The sequence below is a fragment of the Carassius carassius genome, chromosome 9, assembly GCF_963082965.1.
Source record: "Carassius carassius chromosome 9, fCarCar2.1, whole genome shotgun sequence".
NCBI classification, from domain to species: domain Eukaryota; kingdom Metazoa; phylum Chordata; class Actinopteri; order Cypriniformes; family Cyprinidae; genus Carassius; species Carassius carassius.
Window position 1 is genome coordinate 5,984,350 of NC_081763.1, and position 22,129 is coordinate 6,006,478.

At 41.2% G+C, this 22,129-nt stretch overlaps 1 protein-coding gene and 1 long non-coding RNA gene across 2 annotated transcripts; both read left to right on the top strand.

The window, feature by feature from the left end:
* Positions 1-7,985: 7,985 nt before the first annotated feature.
* Positions 7,986-9,275, top strand: LOC132148494 (uncharacterized). Its single transcript, XR_009434919.1, has 3 exons — positions 7,986-8,076; positions 8,838-8,952; positions 9,164-9,275. It is a non-coding gene; the product is annotated as an uncharacterized LOC132148494 (long non-coding RNA).
* Positions 9,276-10,768: 1,493 nt separating this feature from the next.
* Positions 10,769-21,714, top strand: LOC132148710 (transmembrane channel-like protein 6). The gene is made up of 15 exons (XM_059557411.1): positions 10,769-10,780; positions 10,990-11,157; positions 15,465-15,719; positions 15,858-16,003; positions 16,093-16,237; positions 17,063-17,224; positions 18,280-18,413; positions 18,966-19,059; positions 19,690-19,787; positions 19,859-19,954; positions 20,035-20,110; positions 21,020-21,153; positions 21,268-21,375; positions 21,467-21,545; positions 21,640-21,714. Exons 1-15 carry the CDS (start codon positions 10,769-10,771, stop codon positions 21,712-21,714), a joined length of 1,782 nt encoding a protein of 593 aa, XP_059413394.1.
* The last annotated feature ends 415 nt before the right edge of the window (positions 21,715-22,129 follow it).

Consider the following 22,129-nt stretch of genomic DNA (forward strand, 5'->3'; position numbering starts at 1 on the left):
GTCAGAAACCATGTCTACCGGGAGGCCATGTAACCGAAAGACGTGATCTCTGACAGTGACCGCTGTCTCCTTGGCTGTAGGTAATTTGGGCAAGTGAATGAAATGTGCCGCCTTCGATAATCGGTCCACTACGGTCAAAACGACCATCATGCCATTAGAAGGTGGGAGGGCGGTAACAAAATCTAGTGCAATATGTGACCAGGGTCTCGAAGGGACAGACAGCGGTTGAAGAAGCCCATCAGGAGGCCGGTTAGACGACTTACCACTGGCGCAAACTGAGCAAGCCAAAACAAAATCGTGGACGTCATGAGCCATAAGTGGCCACCAGAATTGTTGTTTAACTAACCGCTTGGTTCGGCTTATCCCTGGATGACAAGCAATGTTAGAGCAGTGACCCCACTGAATAACTTCGGACCGTAACTCTTCCGGCACAAAAAAAACGATTCGGTTGGCAACCGGGCGGAGGCGTTACCCCCTCTAAGGCCGTCTTGACCTTCGATTCGACCTCCCATACGAGTGCTGAGACGACTATTTTCTCAGGTAAAATACACTCGGGAGTCACCGGGCGGGCGGAGGAATCAAAAAGACTTGACAGAGAATCGAGTTTGACACTTTTGGAACCCGGGTGGTACGACAGAGTAAAATCAAAACAACTGAATAAAAGTGCCCACCGAGCCTGCCTGGAATTGAGTCTTTTGGCATTTCTAATGTACTCTAAATTCTTGTGATCGGTCCAAACAATCAAAGGTACCCCTGACCCTTCCAACCAGTGACGCCACTCCTCTAAAGCTAATTTGACGGCCAACAATTCTCTGTTACCAATGTCATAATTGCGTTCAGCAGGAGATAAACAATGTGAGAAAAAAGTGCAGGGATGCATCTTATCGTCCGAGGCAGCACGTTGGGAAAGAACTGCTCCTACCACCACCTCTGATGCGTCGACCTCCACCACGATAAAAATTGGCGAACCCCAGAAACCGCTGTAGGACCTTACCGGAATCTGAAGATGGCCAATCTATCACAGCCTTAACCTTGTCAGGATCCATACGTATTCCCTCGGACGAGACGATATACCTTAGGAAGGGAACAGACTGTGCATGGAATACACATTTCTCCGCCTTGACAAAAAGCCCATTCTCAAGTAACCTCTGGAGCACTCGTCTGACGTGTTGAACATGTTCCTGGAGAGATGAAGAAAAAAAAAGTATGTCATCCAGGTAAACATATATAAACTGATCTACCATGTCTCTCAACACGTCATTAACGAGTGCTTGGAAAACCCCTGGCGAGTTGGAGAGCCCGAACGGCATCACCAAATATTCAAAGTGCCCTCTAGGGGTGTTAAAGGTGGTTTTTCATTCATCCCCCTTCCTGATGCGGACCAAATGATAAGCGTTACGTAAATCCAATTTTGTGAATACGGATGCTCCCTGTAACCTCTCGAAAGCTGAAGACATCAACGGTAACGGATAGGTGTTCTTTATCGTGATGTTGTTCAGCTCTCGGTAGTCAATACAAGGTCACAGAGAACCATCCTTCTTAACCACAAAAAGAATCCCGCCCCCGCAGGAGAAGAAAAAGGGCGGATGAACCTCGATGCCAAGGAATCAGAAATGAATTTCTCCCTGGCCTCCCTCTCTGGAATAGAAAGAGAGTAAAGCTTGCCTTTAGGCGGAGACTTACCTGGCACTAAATCTATAGCACAGTCGTAGGGACGATGCGGAGGAAGAGAAGCAGCACGGGACTTACTGGACACCTCCTTCAGGTCCAAGTACCTTGCGGGCATGTTTGATAACACCATGGTCTCTTTCTGAAAGACAGAAACAGGCACAACAGGACAAGCAGAAACCAGACAAGGCTCATGACAACTTTCACTCCACAAGGTGACTGTGTTGGAACCCCAATCCACTCGTGGATTATGTTTGATTAACCAGGGGTGACCTAAAACAATGGGAGCGACAGGGGAGTCCATGAGGTAAAAGGATATGGTTTCACTGTGGCTGCCTGAGGTGAGCAGAGTTATGGGTTCAGTGTAGTGGGTGACAGTTCCTGGCCATTGAGTGCGGTGACATGGATGGGATGAGACACAGGAAGGACTGGAAGGTTCAAGTGACTTGCAAGGAGAGAGTCAATGAAATTACCTTCAGGACAGTCGATGATGTGGTTGAGGACTTCCCGGCGGAGATCCCACCCGATAGTAGCCTCAAACTTACTACCGGTCTGGCTCTTTTTACCGGGCAGGAATGGATGGAATGCTCCGAGCCACCGCAATATAAGCATAGTCCTTGGGATCTCCGCCGCTCTCTCTCCCTCCGGGAAACCCAAGCTCTACCCACCTGCATGGGTTTGTGATCGTCGACGGGACCGACCATGTTCTCTCGACTCGAGCGGCCCCTCTCCGGAGAGACGTAATGGCGTGTAGGACTGACTTGTCTACCCAGGCGGTTAATCTGAGCGTCCACCCGGAGTGCCAGGTCGATTAGGCCGTTGAACGTTGGGGGCAGCTCGAGGAGGTAGATCTCCTTCTGAACACGGTCGGCCAGCCCATGCAGAAATCGATCCCACTGCGCTACCTCGTTCCACTGGCACGCGGCCGCCAGGTTGCGGAACTGAATGGAATAGTCCGCCACCGTTGATTCTCCTTGTTTGAGGCCCGAGAGCTGGTGAGCGGCTGCCCTGCCGGCCACCGCTCGATCGAACACCCATTTCATCTCTTCGGAGAGGGCATGGAACGAGGCGCAGCACGGATGTTGATTCTCCCACACTGCCATCCCCCATAAGCAGCCCTGCCAGAGAGTAGGGTAAGAGCAAACGCAACCTTGGACTCCTCTGTCGCGAAGGTGCGGGGCTGCAATGCAAAATGCATGGAACATTTGTTAAGGAAAGTCTTGCAAAAGTTTGGCTCACCGGAGTAACTCTCTGGCGCCGGAAGTCGTGGCTCTGGCCGGAAGTGGTCCTGGGAGGTCTCCCGGGGGACAGGCGGTGCGGTGGGTGCAGTGGGAGAGGTGAGTTGATGAATCCGCTGTGTGAGCTCGGACACCTGTGTCACCAGCGCTTGGATCACGCATCCGGTGTTCACGATGCTCTCCTGCTGCTGATCCATGCGGTTGACGCTGTGGTGAATGAATTCAGACAGTGAAGTGGTGCTCGCTGCTTCCATGTTTGGTGAGAGCGTTCTGTAATGACTGGGTGAAGGAGTGGCAGGAAGCAAGTGCGAGATTAATGATATTTAATGAAGTCAATGATACAGACAGTATTTAAGACACAAACAACGCTGGGAGGAATGCACAGTCCAAGATGGTGGTGATGAGTGACGAATCCAAAGCAAAGCATAGGTCATGAACATTGTTGGGAACTCAGAAACGAAGACCAGGAGACTCTTGGGTAATCTTCAGCAGGATTCTTTATTGAGAACGGTCTGCGTGGCGCTGCAGTCATCAAGAAGTCTAACTTGTCCTTAAGACATTGTAGTTTTTATACATTCAAGTGGGAGGGATCCATACCGTAAACAAAGCATGCAAATTGAATCAGGAAAATGTCAGACACTGTAATTTTCCCAGCCTTGATCTCATCAGCATAACAGTGTCATTCAAATGCATAGGTGCTAATTCAATCAGTCTGGCAAGACTGGTGAGGAAGAGCACAAAGACAAAAGGTCATTATCTCAGACTCTTGATTTTCTTGATTTGATCTTCTTGGATATGTCATTTTTATTACCTACTATTATATTGGAACCTATATTTAACATTTTATAAATTTGTAATCCCACAGTCCTCCCGTTGAGAGTTCTAATAACTCTCACATAATAAAAATGTAAACATTTAAAAGTTCATTCTTGTAACCTGTGATCGTTACAGGCACGTAGCACTTGCTCTGTGTTGATTGTCTGTACTGACGAATGGCATGTTGAATAAAACACTTGATACTGTGGACGCATAGATAGTACACCAGTAGTAAGAACAACAGCAGAATTGCTATTTCCTTGATCCACAGCCAGGGTTTACCTAACAGGTTTCCGAACCATGATGAATTGTCTTCATTCATCTGGTTTAATTTTGATGAAAGTTCAAGAATGTCTTGTTGAATTTTGTTCAAGTTCTCTGTTGGATCCAGTAAACCGGTGCAGCACTCAGGTCCGATAATGGTACATGCTCCCCCTTGCATTGCAAGAATGTAATCCAAGGCAACTCTGTTCTGTAAGATCATTATCTTGTGTGAAGCTAGAGTGTTTGTGATGTTACCCAAGGCCAAAGCCGTATCATTGGCCAGTTTCTGTACAGAATTCGATAAGCTTCTGACTTGATCCAGGGCTTGCATGACACCATAAAATGGGATTAATGTTCCAAGAGTTCTGGACCACCATGTTTGTGCACACATGAGTCCTGGAATGCAGTGATCTTCTGTGTTCGTGGTAGGAGCTGAATCACTTAAACGTGGAATATTTTGAAAGGTGGTATTGCCTGTTATAAGGACTGGAGAGGATTTCACATTTTCTCTGACTGCAGGTAGGGCATAGACTAAGGTGCACCTGCCATTCAACTTCACCGGTAGCACACTATAGATTGAGGTTCCACATAGCCAAAACATGCCTGATGGGGGGGAAATCCTGCACCATTGGTTCACATTAAATAGCTTAGGGAATGATCGTGTTTGCCTAATACATACTTCCACATCCTCATTCTTTTGTCGTGTGGATGATGAAATTTCTGTCTTCAGTGACATTACCATTTTAATTATGAATTATGAATTATGAAACCACATGCAGCACTGGGAATTTTCCCCAAATCTTTAGAGTCTAAGGATAGCTGTTCAACACACCAACTAAATGTCATTGGTAAGAGTAAGTCTGTCATAACAGGTGTTGTTGAGGTCAAATTGCAGGACCTTAAACCTGGAATGCAACATGGTGAGGCTTGAGGAACAGTCACCTCATGACATGTGCTTTGGTTAAAAATTCCATTAGTGACAACACCAAATAGAGTGCAGGTATCACAGTCAGAAATGGGGTGTGCTACCCATGGGATTCCTGCTCCTACAGAAGGTGGATGTGGCATGCAAACGTTCTTTCCAGCAAACAAGGAGTTTCTTGACATATTCATCAGCTCTAAGAATATGTTGTTTCTGGAGTCTATACTTTGTGTGATGTCCATGATGATTACTAGTACGGCAATCTTGATCATGTTGATGGATGACTGAAGTTCCCGTGTATGATTCTCTGCATTGTGTATTTAATTTATTTATTTTTTTCTTCCTTGACAGTTGGCTCGGTTGTGGGTCTGGTTGTCTTTTAAAATAGGTGTCGTCATACACAAGTGAGGAGGTTGGTGTGTATGGGCCTCGGGACAGCCATCAAGTGGTATCTGCACAGAGTAAGAAAGAAAACAAACAACGACAGAGCAGCATTTGTTGTAAAAAAAAAAAAAAACTGTAAACACTAGGGTTGTATCCTCTGGTCGATTTGAGTCTGCTATTGTTGTTCCTTTCTTTCCCTATTTCTTAATTACTGCGACACCTAAAGAACAGTGAGGTAAGGATGGACTAGTAGGTGGGGGAATGCCTAAAAGGGAATCTTCACCGCAGGATTGGCCCCCGAAGCCTGTTGCATTCGGTTCTTTCCTGGGCTCCTCACTGTTCCATGTGTCCTATCCTATCCCTGTAGGTGGAGGAACAACTTTACAGTGTGAAACATGAGTCCATGTTTTCCTTCCCTGACAAAACACTGCAGCTGCTGTAATCAACATCACTTGATGTGGTCCGTGCCACTTAGGCTCTAACGGCTTGTTTCTGAATGACTTTATCATGACCCACTGACCTGGGATGATTGTGTGTCCCCCTTCTGGTGGAGTCTGCCAACACGACTCAACTCTCTCTCTGGCACTCTGTACTGCCTTTGTGAGGTTTTCACAGTAAGTGATCAGGGCATCTGAGGCTATGTGTACATCAGCATTTCTAAGATCAATCACACCTGGCATCTGCATTGGGCGTCCTGTAATAATCTCATGAGGGCTCAGTCCTACTGATCTGTTAGGTGAAGCTCTCATACTACACAATACCGCTGGCAGTGCCTCGACCCATGGTACTCCTTCCTGGTGCATTTTGCTTAGCCTGGTTTTTATAGTTCTGTTTGCTCATTCAACTTGTCCTGATGTTTGTGGCCTATAGGGGCAGTGAAGATTCCACTTAATTTTCAACATTTTAGACACTTCCTTGACTACCTGTCCTGTGAAGTGTGTACCTTGATCTGAGTCAATGCAATCTGGTGATCCCCATCTGGGAATGAAATCAGTGACTAGACATTTAGCAGTATGTGCAGCTGTAGCACGCCCTGTTGGATAAGCTTCTAGCCATCTAGAGAACTTGTCCAATACTACCAAAACATCAGTTTTTCCCTTACAAGGAGGCAATGATATGTAATCAACTTGCAGGTGACGAAATGGTCCTGGTGGAGCTGGAGTATGTGTTGCTGCTGTAGCTGCTGCTGACACATCATTATTTTTTTGACATGTAACACACCTCTTGACTGTTTCGGTTGCTACATTTCTGAATTTTGGATTCCACCATTGATTTGAGAACCTGTGATTCATCGTTGCCGGACCACTGTGACCCAAATTGTGTATTTGTTGAGTCAAATATGGCAGCAGTGATTCGGGAGCGACATACTTCCCCTCTTTGGTCCAGCATCCAGATGAATCCACTGTGGCCCCTTTGTCTAACCATGTCCATGCTTCATATAGCGGAGCGTCTTTGTACAGATCAATAATTGATTTAGGAGGCAGAATTGTCTTCTGTGCTATACTATCTGAACACACTTGTACAGTTGCATAGGAACAAGACTGTTTAGCAGCTACATCAGCAAGAGTATTACCTTTAGCTTCTGCAGTGTTAGTTGTGAGATGTGCTTTCACTTTGATCACCGCTAATTTCTTTGGAAGTTTCATGGAAAACAATAAATCTTTTACTAATCCAGCATGCTTGATGGGGGATCCAGCAGAAGTTAGAAACTGTCTAGTTTGCCAATTGACACCAAAATCATGAACCACCCCAAAAGCATATCTGGAATCAGTGTAGATATTTGCAATCGATCCTGAAGCTAGCGTGCATGCTCTAGTTAAGGCTACTAGTTCTGCAGCTTGAGCTGAAAAATGATCTGGAAGACAGCCTGAAGCTACAACTTCAGTGGTGGAAGTTACTGCATAACCTGCTCATCTGTTTCCCTCAATGACTTGAGCTGAACCATCAACAAACAACTCCAAATCTGCATTCTCTACGGGAGTTTCTTTTATGTCACTCATAGCTGCGTATGTAAGCGTAACACAATCGTGAGTTATTTCAACTTCATCCTCTAACAAAACTTCAGTCATTGCAGACATCATACATGAGGATGGGTTTGTTACTGGTGCACGTTGTAAAACAATGTTCGGGGCCGTGAGGGTCGTTAACCAATTTCCCCAGCGAGAGGAGGTGACAGAAGTGACTTTTACTTGATTCATTAGTGCGGACACTGCATGAGGACATCTTACATTTATAGTCTGTCCTAGCACCATTCCTGTTGAAGCCTGAAGAGCTAGATGAACTGCCTGCACTGCTCTAAGACATGGGCCCATGCCTTGAGCAACTATGTCAAGTTTACATGAATAGTAATGAATTGGGCGTAAACTGCCCCCATGATCTTGCATTAAACATGCAGTCATAAAGCCTAAGTGTTCATGTACATAAAGCACAAAGGGTTTATTAGATGTATTTACATTAGATGTAAATAAAAGCTTTGTTTGTTTGTTTTGTACTAACTGAAATTATACTGAAATGTTTACTTTTCTTTTTTATTATCTGTTGTGAGATAAGTGCTAAGAGTGTTGTTTGTAACACTATAGTACCAAAAATAGACAAAAAGAAGAAGGAAAAAAACCTTGCTAGACGTCAGCCTGTTGTTGTTTCTTCCTCCCAGCCTGGTTACTGTGGTTTTTCACCTTGTCTGTCAACGATAAATTGTTTCTGCTGAGTGCCAAAGTACCAGTCACTGTTTCTTCATATGAAAGCTTTGTCCAGAGTATTTTCTTCTTAGACTGTGCTGTTTAGGTGAGTATGGTTATTGGTGGTACTTTATCATTACAGCTGTCAGACGTCTGCTCTTTCTGTCTAAGATGAGTGTTGTTAAATGGATAGCATGGGTTGATAGAAAAACTAAAATTGGCTCTGAAAATCTACCGTGATAAAGCTGAATACCCTTGTGGAAAACAAGTACACTTTAGCATACTTTTTAAAAGAGTGTGTACTATGGAAAAATATACTTACTTGAACTGAATGTAATGTTAAACACATTTAAATTTAATTAAAGTACTTTACACTTGTTACTATGTTAGACAACACACTCAAAAAAATATTAATAAGTGTACTTCTTTAAAGCATGAAAAGAGTTTTGTAATGATTGGAAGTGTATTATAAAGTAAACCGTTTAATAAGTCATTATTACACAGAGAACTTTCTACAAGTGAAATGAAAGAGCACTGACTTAAGTGGCCTTTTATGTCATTAATATTGTATTATCCGTAGGTACAGTTTTCATTATATATTCGTTTTTAAATATATTTATTTATACAATTAAACACACTTCTTTTTCTTTTATTTTACAAGAATAGTTTTAACGTAAGAAATTGACAATTTCTAAGGGAACGTCTATTATGTTATGGTATTTTCTGATGTTGATTTTGACATGAATGACACACTTTTGGTTTTCATGGTTTCTTTCATGTGGTTTGTAATATGTTAAATTTCTCTGGAACATAAATCCCAGGCACATATTGCCTCATAGTACGAAAGTTAATTTCTTATACACACAGCTCTAGACAATCTTGATGGCTGCGTCCCAGTTCATGGAGACGAATTCCAGTGAAGATGAAAACGAAGACGTTATTGAGCTGGAAGCTATTAGGAGACCGTACAGACCAGTCAAACGTGGGTACACAGCATACAGACAGCCTGATGTGAATCACATAGGACAAAAATAACTTATTTTAACCTTAAATTCTCTCTCTCTCTCTCTCTCTCTCTCTCTCTCTCTGTCTCTCTCTCTCTCTCTCTCTCTCTCTCTCTCTCTCTCTCTCTCTCTCTCTCTCTCTCTCTCTCTCTCTCTATCTCTATGATCCAACACATGCAAATCGAAAAGACTCAGGAGCACAGCATTACCATGATCCCAGACACACCAGTGCCCTGCACAGGAATAACTGGTCCACTTCAACCCAGAGGGTCCTGTCTTCCATGCCTAGTCGCTCTATCAGTAAGAGAATGATTTGATGCTGTTTTTCATGTAAATGTGCACACTTTATAATTAATAAAATCAAAGCAGTTTTACTAAAATAAGCTATTGTCGCTGTAATAATAGATCCAACCCTAAAATACTTTAGCATACTTTTAAAAAGAGTGCTTATTACAGAAATAATATACTTTGATGTTTTTGGACTCTTATTGCATGTTATTTACATTTAAATGGAAGTGTGTTAAAAATTTATATTAAATGCAGTTAGTTGAACTGTAAAGTGCTTTTTTTACCCATGCATTTAAGAACATTGTTATATGTGGTTTTATAATTAATACTGTTGTTTTTGAAGTTAATGTACTGACAAGCGTTTAAATGTACTTTAATTCTACTGAAACTTGTGTCTTTAAATATATTTGTAATTCCACATGATGAACAACGTACAAATGATGAGTAATGATGAAGTTGCAATTTAGTACATTTAAAATATATTTACATTTAAATTAAATTAAAATTAAATTTAATTAAATTAAATTTTTGCATTAAGCAGACGATTTTATCCAAAGCGACTGACATTGCCTTTGAGCTAACAATTTTCTCCAAACATGTGTTCCCTGGGATTTGAACCCCCAACCTTGCGCTTGCTAACACAATGCTCTATCTGCTATACTATATATATATTTATATATATATATATATATATATATATATATATATATACAAATTTTACTTTATTACAAAGTGCATTTTTTATGTAATTGTTAAAAAAAAATCAAAATATTTTCTCATTAAGTACACTTAAGCTGCCTTTTATTTAATTAACATTGTTATCTGCAAGTAAATTTTTTTAAATTAAAATACACTTTTTAAATTTGAAATGCACTGTGAAAAGTGGTATTTTCTAATGTATTTATTTTTTACAAGTGTTTTACCTTTATTTTGAATTTCACACGGCATTGCATTGTGTTTTAGAGTTTTACAGAAATGCCGTAAAATTAATGGATAATGTCTCGGTAATGAGCCGCCAGTACTTTTGTTATCTTGCAGATGTACTTCTTAGTGTACATTACTGAGCTCAAGCTCATTCAATACAATTAAGTTCTAGAAATTTCCTCTGAACTGACTTTTGCATTTTCTTTTGATCAGTTGATCAAAATCAGTTTTTCAGTCTTTGTTCAAAGTCATTTCTTCTCAAGTTCACATTAACCACTGTAAGAAAAAGTGATGAGGACATTGAAGATCTTGATGAAGATGTTTTTTGCAGCATAGTGTAACGAGGAGTGTCAGAGTCATTCAGATCCAAATGCAGAGTGCTTTATTTAAGAATGGTCAAACAGGCAGAATTCAGGAACGGCGTCAGGTATGTCAGGGATATCAAGAATCATAAACGGTAATAAGCAGAGATCAGGGCAGGCAGCAGAGAATCAGAGTTAAACAATCCAAGATCAGACACGGGAAGAACAAACACAAGGAAAAACGTTCGGAAATGTCAGACAGGCTTAACAAGACTTCGCAATGTGGCTTTGTGTGAGTGCTACTTATATGTGTGTGTAAATGAGGTACAGGTGTGTAATCAGATGCGGGTGTGTGTGTCAGTCCCAGGAGTGAGGCAGGATGGGAAACAGAGTTTAAATGGAAATGGGATGGAAACAACAATGCAGAGTCCTTAGGGGAGTGCCCTCTATTGGAGCTTATGGGCACTCCAGCTAATGATCATGGCATAATCCCCCCACAAGGAGCAGCTTCCAGACTCTCCATACAGTCTAGGAGGGCAGTGGAGCAGAGGTGGAACAGGGGGAGGGACGGAGGGCCAGGGCCACGTGGAAGTTGAGAGGCCGGGGACTGGGATAGAGCCAGAAGAGCCGGAAGCCAGGGTGGAGCAGGCGGAACTAGAACCCTTCAGGGTGGAGCAGATGAGACTGAAGCCCACCAGGGCGTAGCAGAGGACCACCATAGCTGAGCAGACGAGACAGAAGCCCACCAGGGCGTAGCAGAGGACCACCACAGGGTAGTCGATGGCACCGGAGTGCAAGTATGATCAGGTGGGACTGAAACAGAGAGCATAAACAGGTTAATAGCGGCCTCCGTGGCCGTGACAGGGCAGGCGGTGAGTTCATGGAGGGCCTCCATGGTCGTGAAAGGACAGACAGGGAGTTGATGGATGGTATCCGTAGCCATGACAGGAACAGATGAGAGTTCATAGATGGCTTCCATGGCCATGACGGGACAGGCGGGGAGTTCATAGATAACCTCCGTGGTTGTGACAGGACAGACAGTGAGTTGGTGGGTGGTCTCCATGGCCATGGCAAGATAGGACGAGAGCTCTGGAAGTTTGGCTGAGATGTGACGAGGCTCTGGGAGTTCAGCTGAGACGTGACGAGGCTCCAAAGTTGATGGATGGTCTCCGTAGCCATGACAGGAACGAATGAGAGTTCATAGATGGCTTCCATGGCCATGACGGGACAGGCGGGGAGTTCATAGATAACCTCCGTGGTTGTGACAGGACAGACAGTGAGTTGGTGGGTGGTCTCCATGGCCATGGCAAGATAGGACGAGGCTCTGGGAGTTCGGCTGAGATGTGACGAGGCTCTGGGAGTTCGGCTGAGATGTGACGAGGCTCTGGGAGTTCGGCTGAGACGTGACGAGGCTCTGGGAGTTCGGCTGAGATGTGACGAGGCTCTGGGAGTTCGGCTGAGACGTGACAAGGCTCTGGGAGTTCGGCTGAGACGTGACGAGGCTCTGGGAGTTTGGCTGAGACATGACGAGGCTCTGGAAGTTGGCTGAGACGTGACAAGGTTCTGGAAGTTCAGCTGAGACGTGAAGAAGCTCTGGTAGATCCGTGGTGATTTGACTGGGTTCATGAAGATCAACTGTGACCTGACTTAGTTCATGAAGATCAACTGTGACTTGACTTAGTTCATGAAGATCAACTGTGACTTGACTTAACTCACGGAGGTTACTGGTGACTTCACTTATTCATGAAGGTCATTGGTGACTTGACTTTGCTCATGAAGGTCATTGGTGACTTGACTTTGCTCATGAAGGTCATTGGTGACTTGACTTTGCTTATGAAGATCAACTGTGACTTGACTTTGCTCATGAAGGTCAACTTTGACTTGACTTTGTTCATGAAGATCAACTGTGACTTGACTTTGTTCATGAAGATCAACTTTGAATTGACTAGACTCTGGGAAATCAACAGGGACCTGATCAACGGGGACCTGACTTGACTCATGAAGTTGAACTGTTGTTTTACTTGACTCTTGGGTGTTAGTGGGGATTTGACCTGATTCTGGACAGTCAGCGGTGACTTGACCTGACTCTGGATGGTCAACGGTGACCTGACTAGACTCTGGGAAATCAACAGGGACCTGATCAACCGTGACCTGACTAGACTCTGGGAAATCAACAGGGACCTGATCAACGGGGACCTGACTTGACTCTGGGAAGTCAACGGGGACCTGACTTGACTCATGAAGTTTAACTGTTGTTTTGCTTGACTCTTGGGTGTTAGTGGTGACTTGACCTGACTCTGGACGGTTGACTGTGACCTGAATTGACTCTGGAAAGTCGACTGGGACCTGACTTGTCTCTGGAAAGTCGATGGGGACCTGACTTGACTCTGGAAAGTCGATGGGGACCTGACTTGACTCTGGAAAGTCGACAGGGACCTGACTTGAATCTGGAAAGTCGACAGGGACCTAACTTGACTCTGGAAAGTCGACGGGGACCTGACTTGACTCTGGGAGATCAACTGCTGCTGCCATCTTGTGCAGTGGCACTGGGCTGGCAGCCATCTTGTGTAGCGGTGCTGGGCTGGCAGCCATCTTGTGCAGTGGCGCTGGGCTGGTGGCCATGACAGGATGAGTCTCAGGGGCGGTGGCCAATTTTGTGCAGTGGCACTGGGCTGGCGGCCATCTTTTGCATCTCGTCATCCACATCACCCACAGTAAATGCGGAGCCACTTATTTGAAGTGCCAGATCCATATAAATTTCAAGTGTCCAATGAGGTTTGTGCAAAGGCATGAGTGAGCCGAGCAAAACTGTTGACTTTCTTCTTCTCTATAATAATTAAGCCATTTTGGGAAATGAGCATGATCAAACATATTATGGAGTGGAAACTGGGTCGAGGCAGACTATAATTTCTTACACCACCAACACCGTCCACATTTAATGTCCACATGCCTTTTGCACTTGTATATATATAAAAAAAATACCACTATTTATTTTATTTTCAAATGCAGTGGCATTTACACATTAATCTACACTTTATATTTTATGGTACTTGTAGTTTGTTACATGTAATACGGCTATTGTACATTGAGGTACAGAAGAGCAGAGTCCTCTCCAGTAACAATGTATTTATTATCTTCAGTTTCAAATGTATTGTGTTACATTTATGCTCCTTTTTTGCTTTGTCTTTCCTCAGGATTTCATCAGTTGACTGCATTGTCCCGATCCACAGGGACACGTAGAAGACGACCTCTTAGCGTTGTGTCCACCACTCACCGCTCTACCGAGCACGATGTCTTTAGAGAGCAGGACGAATGTGAGAATGATGGTTTGCAGCAGTAAAATGCTCACAGTGCCAACTATCTGAAGCAATCAGGGCTCATATTATGATGAATCAAAATTTTCTTGATCTTTAAAGATAAAAGCATTTGATGTACTGTGAAACATACTGTAACTCTTCCTCCTCAGTGACTAAGAAATTCTTACTGAAACTAAAGTGCAACAATGACTCATTCTATACATCTCCAATTTAATTTAAAACTTGTGGACATAAAAGTCTTACAGGCACAGCAACAAGAAACAGGCTGTATACAGCGAGATAATGGATGCAGAAATCTTATTTTGACATTAGAAGTGGACCTCTGACACTTTGTTTCTGTGTTCTAGTTCTAGTTACCCAAAAGGAAGAGCTGCTAAACAAACTACAAGGTTTGTCTGCTGGTGAAAGTGTGCGTTTTTTGCGTGAAATGCCCCTTAGTGTCTCAGAGAAACGTCAGATCAGGTGACTTTTAGACAGCATTAGTGCATCTTTTAAAAATGATGTTACCTGAGTGCAATAATTCATTTGTTCTATGTGTCAGAATGGTTCATTTCATTTTTTAATTCTTTGCCTAATCTTATCTAAATGTGTGTTTTCAGAGCTTTGGTCTTCTGTTGGGAGGCTGGACAGCCTCTCTCTGCTAACAGAGCCCTGTGCTGCCATCAGTTTAAAACTTGGTTGTTGAAGGTGAATGTCTGCTTGCATTTAAGGCTACGTTTACACGACAACGGTGTAGATGAAAATAGGTTTTAAAAAGATTTCACGTGTACATGACAGCATTTTCAAAACGATATGCATTTACACATATCCACGAAAACAGCCAAAAACACTGTATTATGTATGCCAGGCCAGTAGTTTGCACTGTCACCTTGTTAGTAAACAGTACCTGTAGGGAAGTGATGATTATATGTTGTATATGATGCCTCTCTGCTGTTGGTTTTCATATTGGTAAAAATACGCACTTTGCTGAAGAAGCGTTAGCAAAGGAACAAGGTAGCATGTAGTCTGCCATTGTTGTGTATGTTTGTTCACACCTTTAAAATCAACACGTACTGTGCATGTCTACATACCTAACACATACTACTTACTCGCATAACTTCACCGTTTCCAAAGATTCCCGTTTTGGGTGTTTACCATAGACTGTATAAAAACAGTGTTTACACGGAAACGATAACGATGCCATTTTCAAAAACTTGCACTTTGAAACCCATTTTAAAAAATATGATTTTTCAGTCTCCAAAACGCTGTTGACGTGTAAACGAACAGATAAAATGCATAAAGCGTTTAAAAAAATGCATAAATTATATTTAATTTTTAATTACTATTATGTATTTGTTTAACATGGGGGGGGGGGGGGGGGGGGTCATGTGTGGTTGCTCTCCGAATGTTGTTCATGACTAAATATTATGTCATTCATAAGTAAAAAATTTTATAAAAATGCAATTAATTAAAGAGCAAATCAGTAGATTTTTAACATGCCAAAATCGTAAGTTTTCTCTCAAGATGGCTGATTTGATTTCTTCATTGCTTTAGCAAAGTAAGTGGACACCAGTTTGTACCCTGTTCAAAATACATATTTTTCAATATTCCAGAGTTTAATACTAAAAGCAACAGTTCTTGATCCATCAATCTGTATGCACTCTTGTTTTTGATCTATAGGGTTTGTGTGGTTGGTTGGTTGGCTATGGTAGAGTCTCCTGGCAGAAACCCATACAGCTCTGGCAGGGAGAGCTCAGAAACATCAGAGATCACTTCGGCAGCGGGGTTCTGTCTTATTTCATCTTCCTCAGAAGACTGTTACTTTACAACATCCTCCTCTTCCTAATCAATGGATTTTTCCTTGTCCTACCACAAATCCAATTCCAAAAAAAGGAACACACTTCCTCAGATGACCTCTGGATGCTTACTGGCATGGTAAGGTGAGGCTATATGTCTAATTTTAAACTTTGGTGCTTTTTATGAGGGTTTCCAGTCCCTGGAAATTTTAGATGAGCGACATTTATATTACTTCTACTCTTTAGTGAATGCTATGTTTTTGTTTTTTCTTAACAGGGCATCTTCACAGACTCTGTCATGTTTTATGGCCACTATTCCAAAGAAAACTGCCAAATATGTCCAGAAAATTATGACATACCACTGGCATATATTTTTACTATCGGAGCAGGCATGTTTATCACATGTGTAATGCTGGTTTACAGGTTTGTCTGTTTTCCTTGTACACTGTGTTAATTCAATATCACATCATAAGCTTGCCCTGTGATTAATCAGATTTTGTTTATCTTTTCAGTTTGTCTAAATCAATCGGAAAGAGTTTCCATGTTTTCAAGACTTCTGGAAACCTAGCTTTAAAGGTTTTCTGCTCTTGGGATTTTAAAGTCAGCAAGAAACAGTCTGTTAAACTGCAGTCGATGAACATCTGCACTCAGCTTAAGGTTTGTTTTCAATATGACTATTCATGTTAAAACTAATTTATGCTCCAAATTATTGCACGAAAAAATGTCATAGACAATGTGTATGCTATTAAAGTGAGATCAAATTTTATGGTTGCGGTCAAACATGTGATATGAATAACAGTTTGTAATGCAAATGTTTAAGGTTTAAATAGCATATGAAACTAACACGAGGTTAAATAAATATAGCTGAAGGCCGAAAATCTCCAAAAAAGGGGATGAAAGTCCTACTTTCCTTGTTAAAGTCCTACCACTGTTAACAAGGAACTCTGATCAATGAACTAAAGTACACAATTAATATATGTTTCCATTTCTCCCAGAGTAGTTCTAGAAAACTATATATAGTATTATTGACTAATCAATAACTAATGTAGAACAAATGATCACATTTTAACCACCACTTTAGCATTTACTTATAACCCCATAATCAGTAGGTAATAGCTACAGTAATTTAAGATTATGGCGAGTTGTTAATAATTACTACATTTTATCATTCCTTTTACAGAGCTTACGATGTTTACAAAAAATGTTTACAAAGCCATTCGTTGGTAGACTTTCTTTAAAAAAGTGTAAACACTGTCGCACTTTCAACACTGTTTTTAGACTGATTTAGTAACATCTGTAAAACCACTGCTGTGAAAGTCTGAAGAAGGACGACCTGTTTGTCCAACCAAGGGCAGACCGGGACAACTGTGTTTGGTCAGACTGAAGCAGGAATGACACGCTTTAACAATACGTAACGTCACGGGCAATGCTTTGTTGACTTTTACGGTGAAGCTTGGATTTGAGTCAATGTTTGTGTTTTAGGAGATGCTGTCTGAGCTCAGCTGCAGCAAACAGAAGAGGAACTTGTGTTCAACTTGGAGCTGGTTACACTTTCTTGTATGGTCCATTTGCATCTTTTGCATAGCTGGCTGCATGCTGGGTGTTTACTACTTGCCCCCTTTGTTTGACCACATCTCTTCCAAGGTAAGGGTTTGGTCATCGTCTTGAATAGACAACAGGAAGGCAACAGGATGCTTATCACTTAGGAAATCACACAATTCATGACAGAAAACACTAGTCACATCCTGTTGAGTTCACACACCAGTTATTTTATTGCCTCGTTACGATGCAAACAGCTTTATTTTCAGCTCACTGCATTTTATGGTCGGCTGTACAGCAGTGTTGGGGAAAGTTACTTTTAAAAGTAATGCATTAAAATATTGTGTTACTCCCTAAAAGGTAACTAATTACATTAGTCCGTTTTTATGGAGAGTAGGCTAATGCGTTGCATTACTTTTGAAATCTGGGCGAGGCTTGCTTGTTTGATTTTAAAGGGATACTCCACCCCAAAAAAAAAATGTTGACATTAATCACTTACCCCCATGTCGTTCCAAACCCGTAAAAGCTTTGTTCATCTTCAGAACACAATTTAAGATATTTCAGCAGTTAATCTGCCATCAGTGATTCAACTGTAACGTTATGAAGCGACGAGAATACTGTTTGTACACAAAGAAAACAAAAATAATGAGTTCATTCAGCATTTTTGTGTCCTCTGTGTCACTCCAGCATAGCTTTATTTTGGTGAATATAAGTTGTATGCAAGCAGTGTACGCACTTCTGTGTCAGCCGCACTACAAGGATACATTTTCTACGTATATTTAGGCTTTGATTTGAAAGAAAACAGCGCATCAGTGCAGCAGTGCTGACACGGAAGAGTGTCAAAGATTTAAGGGGTTTGGAACGACATGGGGGTAACAATGTGATTCATGACAAAAAGAAGAGAAACAGTAGAGGGCACAGCTCAATCAAACCTTTCAGCTGTGCTGCTATTCTGGATTGCGTGAAGAATAGGACGCAGGAGAAGAAATTCAACACTCTTCAGCAATAAAAAAATGTTTGCTTATTAGTGTGATTGAATTGGATCACTGTAATGAAATGGGATTAAATAAAGGATATTTGTGTATTTAATTATCGCAGGTTTGTGTCATATTCTGAGTTTGCATTTCACAGATTTTATTCAAACAGTGGACTCTTTTCAGAAAGCTGTCTGTTTGCTGATGCTGCCTTTGTTCGTGTCATGCATCAGTCACATACTGCCTGGTTTCTTCAACATGTTATCCGGGGCAGAGCATTACGACTCCCCGAGCACTCAGATTTACGTGTCCATTGTAAGGTCAGGAAAGCCTTCACCATTTGTTCACTTACTTTTTATTCACTTCCTGTTTAATTCTGAACTAAGTTATATTTTCTTTCAGTATAGCATGAAGCAAGTTTAACATGCGTAATTGTATTGCCTTTAAAGCAATGCTTTAAATAGCCCATTTATCATCTCTCATGTGTGACATTATAATTTAGCATGACTCTTATCTTGAGAACTACTCCGAACCTTTCAGAGACATTTGTCTCTTTTAGTCACAAGAAAGTCATCCAACCAAAGCATTAAGTTGCATCATTTACTAACACAAACAGTTATTTTTATTTACTGTAATATTATGTAATTCATACATACAGTGATTTGAACTATATGATGATATGATAGAATTATATGGATTATGGAAAGAAAGTTTCTTACCTAAAAAAGTTCAAATATGTGTATACCAAAGTCCATTTAAGGTATTGTATAGCCTTTGGCAATACCCATGAATTTCCTGTTAAGTTTGTTGTAACATAACATCAATAAGTCACTGAGTGCTCATCAAAGATCTTTCGCTTTCTTCATTCATAGGAACCTGTTGTTGAAGGGTTGCATTTTTGGGGTATTGTGTTACAACTGGCTCAAGCAACTTTCTATCAGGAGGAATGGATTAAAAACACACCAGGTGACCAGAAACTTTAAATCAGATTTTTATTTATTTATTTTATTCTGAAACCGTATGTTGTAATTTTTTTGACAATAATAACAAAACAATCCTTACAGTTTGTTATTCAGTGTATGAAAATAGTAGAACATTTAATAAAAAAAAACTCTTTTTTGAATATACTAAAGCATAAAATACCATATTATTTAAGAAACATGCTAAGTTAACATACTGTAGCAAACAATGCTACAGTCAGTTATTCTCCTTTGAAAATGTGCGTTCCGGGCCTGAATATCTGTCTTTGTTTTGGTTTGTGAAACCCGCCCACTGGCAGTTCACCCAATTGAATTTCAGCAACCCGGGTTGCCAATTGGTGCAAAACACAGCTTATTTAATTTCATCCACCGCCAAGTGCGCTCATTCCTGTTTGTGTTGTCAATCTGGCAACCTGCATGTGCATCAAGTCTGAGGAGGAGGAGCCGGGTGAAAAAACCCTCTTCAATATTTTGAATTTGGACTGCAATACCTAGTTCAACCACTCGGTGTCAATGCTACATACAGCAACTTTAAGAGATATAGCTTATATATCTATGAGATTATTGGTTGAATATCAATTGAAGCAAGTCTGTTTTCATTTGTGCTTACTTGCAGTGCTGGGAAACACTGGTTGGACAAGAGGTTTACCATTTGGTTTTAATGGATCTGCTATTTGCAATTACATACATCATCTTAGTAGAGTTTCTGTGGGGGTAAGTTCTCACGTTTCCAGATGATAGCAGTGATGTTGATCTTAGTTTGTTGACTCTTTCTGCCTCTTCAGGCTGTGTATTAGAAACACCACGTTCAGAAGAAGGAAACTAGAGTTTGATATCGCAGAAGATGTTCTAGAGCTCATCTACGGCCAAACCCTTGTGTGGTACTGTCCTCTCCTCCTCATGAAGAAACATTGCATTGTGTTCTCAGTCACTAACAGTCTTTTCTGTGTTCTCTTTGTAGGTTTGGTGTGCTGTTTTCACCACTCTTGCCTGCAGTGCAAGTTGGGAAACTGTTTCTACTGTTCTACTTCAAAAAGGTGAAGATCTTCTTAGTCTTTTATATAGGCTTCATTGGGTTGAAGTGGATGGAGGATACAGGATCGAGTTTAATGCTTTCAATGTAAAAGTGTAGTTCCTTCGAAAATGAAATTCTGTCATCATTTATTTACCATCATGCTATTCTTGAGAAAAAGGAGAAAACATAAGATGAGTGTGCTTAGTGATTGGGAGTTCTGGAATACTGCCAAAAATACACAAAAAGTATCACAAAAGTGGATCGTGTGACTTATGCACTGTTTTCATGAACAGAATTTGTGAGAAGCAACCCAAGAGTGAGGTTGTTGTTTACTCATTTGTCATGGTTGGTCACATGACATCCAAGAAACAATGACATCAAACCTATTTTAAAGTATTTTAATTAGACACAAGTGTGAATGACCTCACAAGTAGATGGGGACATAATAAGTTTTTTTGTTTGTTTGTTTGTTTGTTTTTTTATCTTTTCATCACACATAGATATGGTTCTTAAGATTAACATAGCCAGTTAAATGAGCTACCTTTTTTACAGTCTCACAAATTTCTTTACAAACACAATTTTTTAGCATATCTACCTCTAAGTAGTACCTTGAGGATACATATTATGCTCTAATGAACTAATATGCATCTTTTGGGGGCAGATAAGTTACAAAGTCCCAGTAAAAAAAGTTTTTTTTTTACCTTTCATCTTCCAGTTTGTAAGTATGGAAAAAGGCAGCTTTACCTAACACCTTTTTCACAAAAGAAAGAAAATAATACAGGGTGAAAACAATGCAGATGTGTACTGACAATATATCAGAAGTGTCATCTTTTGGAAAAATTGGGAGAAATTGCATCTTTAACTGTATAAGAAATGTTTTATTTACAATATATTTTTAGGATATCCAATATGTTTGTCACCCCCTTTATAGACGAGTTTGATGACGAACTTCCAACTGCCCAAGAAACCCTGGAGGACCACTCAGATGAGCACATTGTTCATCAAACTCCTGTTTTTCCCCTCCTTCACTGGGGCCCTTGCATGTGTCATTTACGCAATGTGGAGGTTTGTCTCTTCAGAGTATACATTCACATGCTCCAGAATACGATGTCTTGACACAAAGCATATGATGTCAGTCATATAGAGATGTTAAAGTGCGAGTGTGTTTTGTTCTCCCAGGGTCAGGCCCTCATCAGATTGCGGGCCCTTTAGAAACCTCCACAGCATGTTTCTGCTGAACCTGGTGGACAACCCTTTGTTCCTGTTCATCGCTGCAGGCCTGTTCCTGTGAGTAGTCCTCACTCGTGGGTCACTCCTGGGGGCAGTAGAGATCAGATTTGGTTCATTTTTTTAAACTGTCACCTCTGTCTCTTTCCAGCACCATTATATACATTTACATGCAAGTTTTGGATGGCCAAAAGATGATCATCTTAAGGTTACAAAAACAAATAGACAATGTGAGTATAATGAGCTTTGTTGTTCTTTAACCATTTTGGTTTACTAGGTCATGACGCACAGCCTAATGATTTCTTGTTTTCATCTCATTCTTAGGAGGGTGAAGATAAGCAGTTCCTTATAGCCAAACTTCAGGCCCTCAATGAGGCGAGTGCCCCGAGTCCGCAGTAAGGTGAGCTTACAGTCTTTCCTTTCAACTAGAAATTCTCCTTTCACTTTACTGTGTGCATTCAGGATGTTTGATGTTAAGATAAATGAATGTTTGAAGACAAATTCCACAGCTTTTTTTAAAGTGTCGCAATGGTTCACTTCCTTCTTGTGAACAGGGATGTTTCCTTGACCTCGTCACCTGCTGATTTTCCCCGGAAGGCTGAATTCTACAGAAATGAATTTGGAAGAATACATTGTGGTAACCCCCTCAAAAAAAAACATACCTGAGGAACCAGTGCGTCTTAAATAGAACGCAGATGACACTGATATTTAGTTATGTTATTGTCATATAAACGTTTTTTTGAAATGTAAATTAAAAGTTGAATTTTTGCTTATGGAAATGTTTTGGTTTGTCAGTTCTTTATTCCGCTGTTTA

Excerpts from the sequence above, each read along its gene's own strand:
- LOC132148710 (XM_059557411.1), top strand. Across the intron at positions 18,414-18,965 it reads ATTTACGTGTCCATTGTAAG|GAACCTGTTGTTGAAGGGTT; the intron begins GTCAGGAAAGCC and ends CTTCATTCATAG. Across the intron at positions 19,060-19,689 it reads ATGGATTAAAAACACACCAG|TGCTGGGAAACACTGGTTGG; the intron begins GTGACCAGAAAC and ends GCTTACTTGCAG.